Below are 737 nucleotides of genomic sequence, written 5' to 3'. Positions count from 1 at the left end.
AAAATAATTTTCTGTTCAGAAATGCTACATCCACACTGACTGAAAGGCCTTGCTATAACAGGAGAGCTTCAAAACTGACTTACTAATGCAGCAGGGACTTTTGTGACAGTTTGTGTCACCTCTGGGCCCAGGACAAGCCATTGATCTAAATGCCTTGGATGCCCACGAGGGCCCCTGGTGCCAGTGTGTAGTGTACACTAACATTGTTCTGCCAAGGTAGGAAGCCCCTGACCCCCAAGCAGCGGTGCCACTCTTCCAAGCCTCTTGGTGCACAATAAACCTATTGCGTGAAGCTTTGAACAGCTGAGAAGTGGTCTGGAGAGGCAGAAGCTGAAGGTTCTATATCCAGTGTGTTTTATGTGCAGAATGTGAGAGCGTTATCTAAGCAGAATCTGAGAGAGAGTGGAGCCTGTTTCTAGCCACTCCTGTTGACAGTGCACCTGAAGGGCCGGGATGTGCTTTTCTTGGTGTTGCATGCTCACGACTCTCCTGAAGTCCTGAAGTGACTAGAGAGGAAGACTGGGGAATGCACAGGTACTGGACAAATGAATTGTAGTGTGGCTTGTGACTGTGAGGTTTCTTATAACATATTTATAAATGTTACTCAGGTTAAAAGTATTTAAGAATACAGTTACCTAATTGTAAATATGCTGTTAACCAAAAGAGCTTCCCCTCCCCCACTTTTCCTTTGTAGGCACTTGACGACTCAGCAGTCAACTCTGCATTAACTCCCCTCA

The 737-nt window shown here is 46.0% G+C and overlaps 1 protein-coding gene across 1 annotated transcript in view; it reads left to right on the top strand.

Moving 5' to 3' along the window:
• ANKRD40 (ankyrin repeat domain 40) overlaps window positions 1–646 on the top strand; it is a 13,317-nt gene extending 12,671 nt beyond the window's left edge. Inside the window, exon 5 of the mRNA XM_012811532.2 lies at window positions 3–646. Within this exon, the coding sequence (XP_012666986.2) occupies window positions 3–86 (84 nt within the window). The 3' untranslated portion in view covers window positions 87–646. The remainder of the gene's footprint in view (window positions 1–2) is intronic.
• The last annotated feature ends 91 nt before the right edge of the window (window positions 647–737 follow it).

This window comes from Otolemur garnettii, unplaced genomic scaffold, assembly GCF_000181295.1.
Source record: "Otolemur garnettii isolate 467f Iridium unplaced genomic scaffold, OtoGar3 scaffold00162, whole genome shotgun sequence".
NCBI classification, from domain to species: domain Eukaryota; kingdom Metazoa; phylum Chordata; class Mammalia; order Primates; family Galagidae; genus Otolemur; species Otolemur garnettii.
The sequence above is the reverse complement of the archived record's forward strand: the minus strand, read 5'-3'. Positions and strand labels throughout refer to the sequence as shown.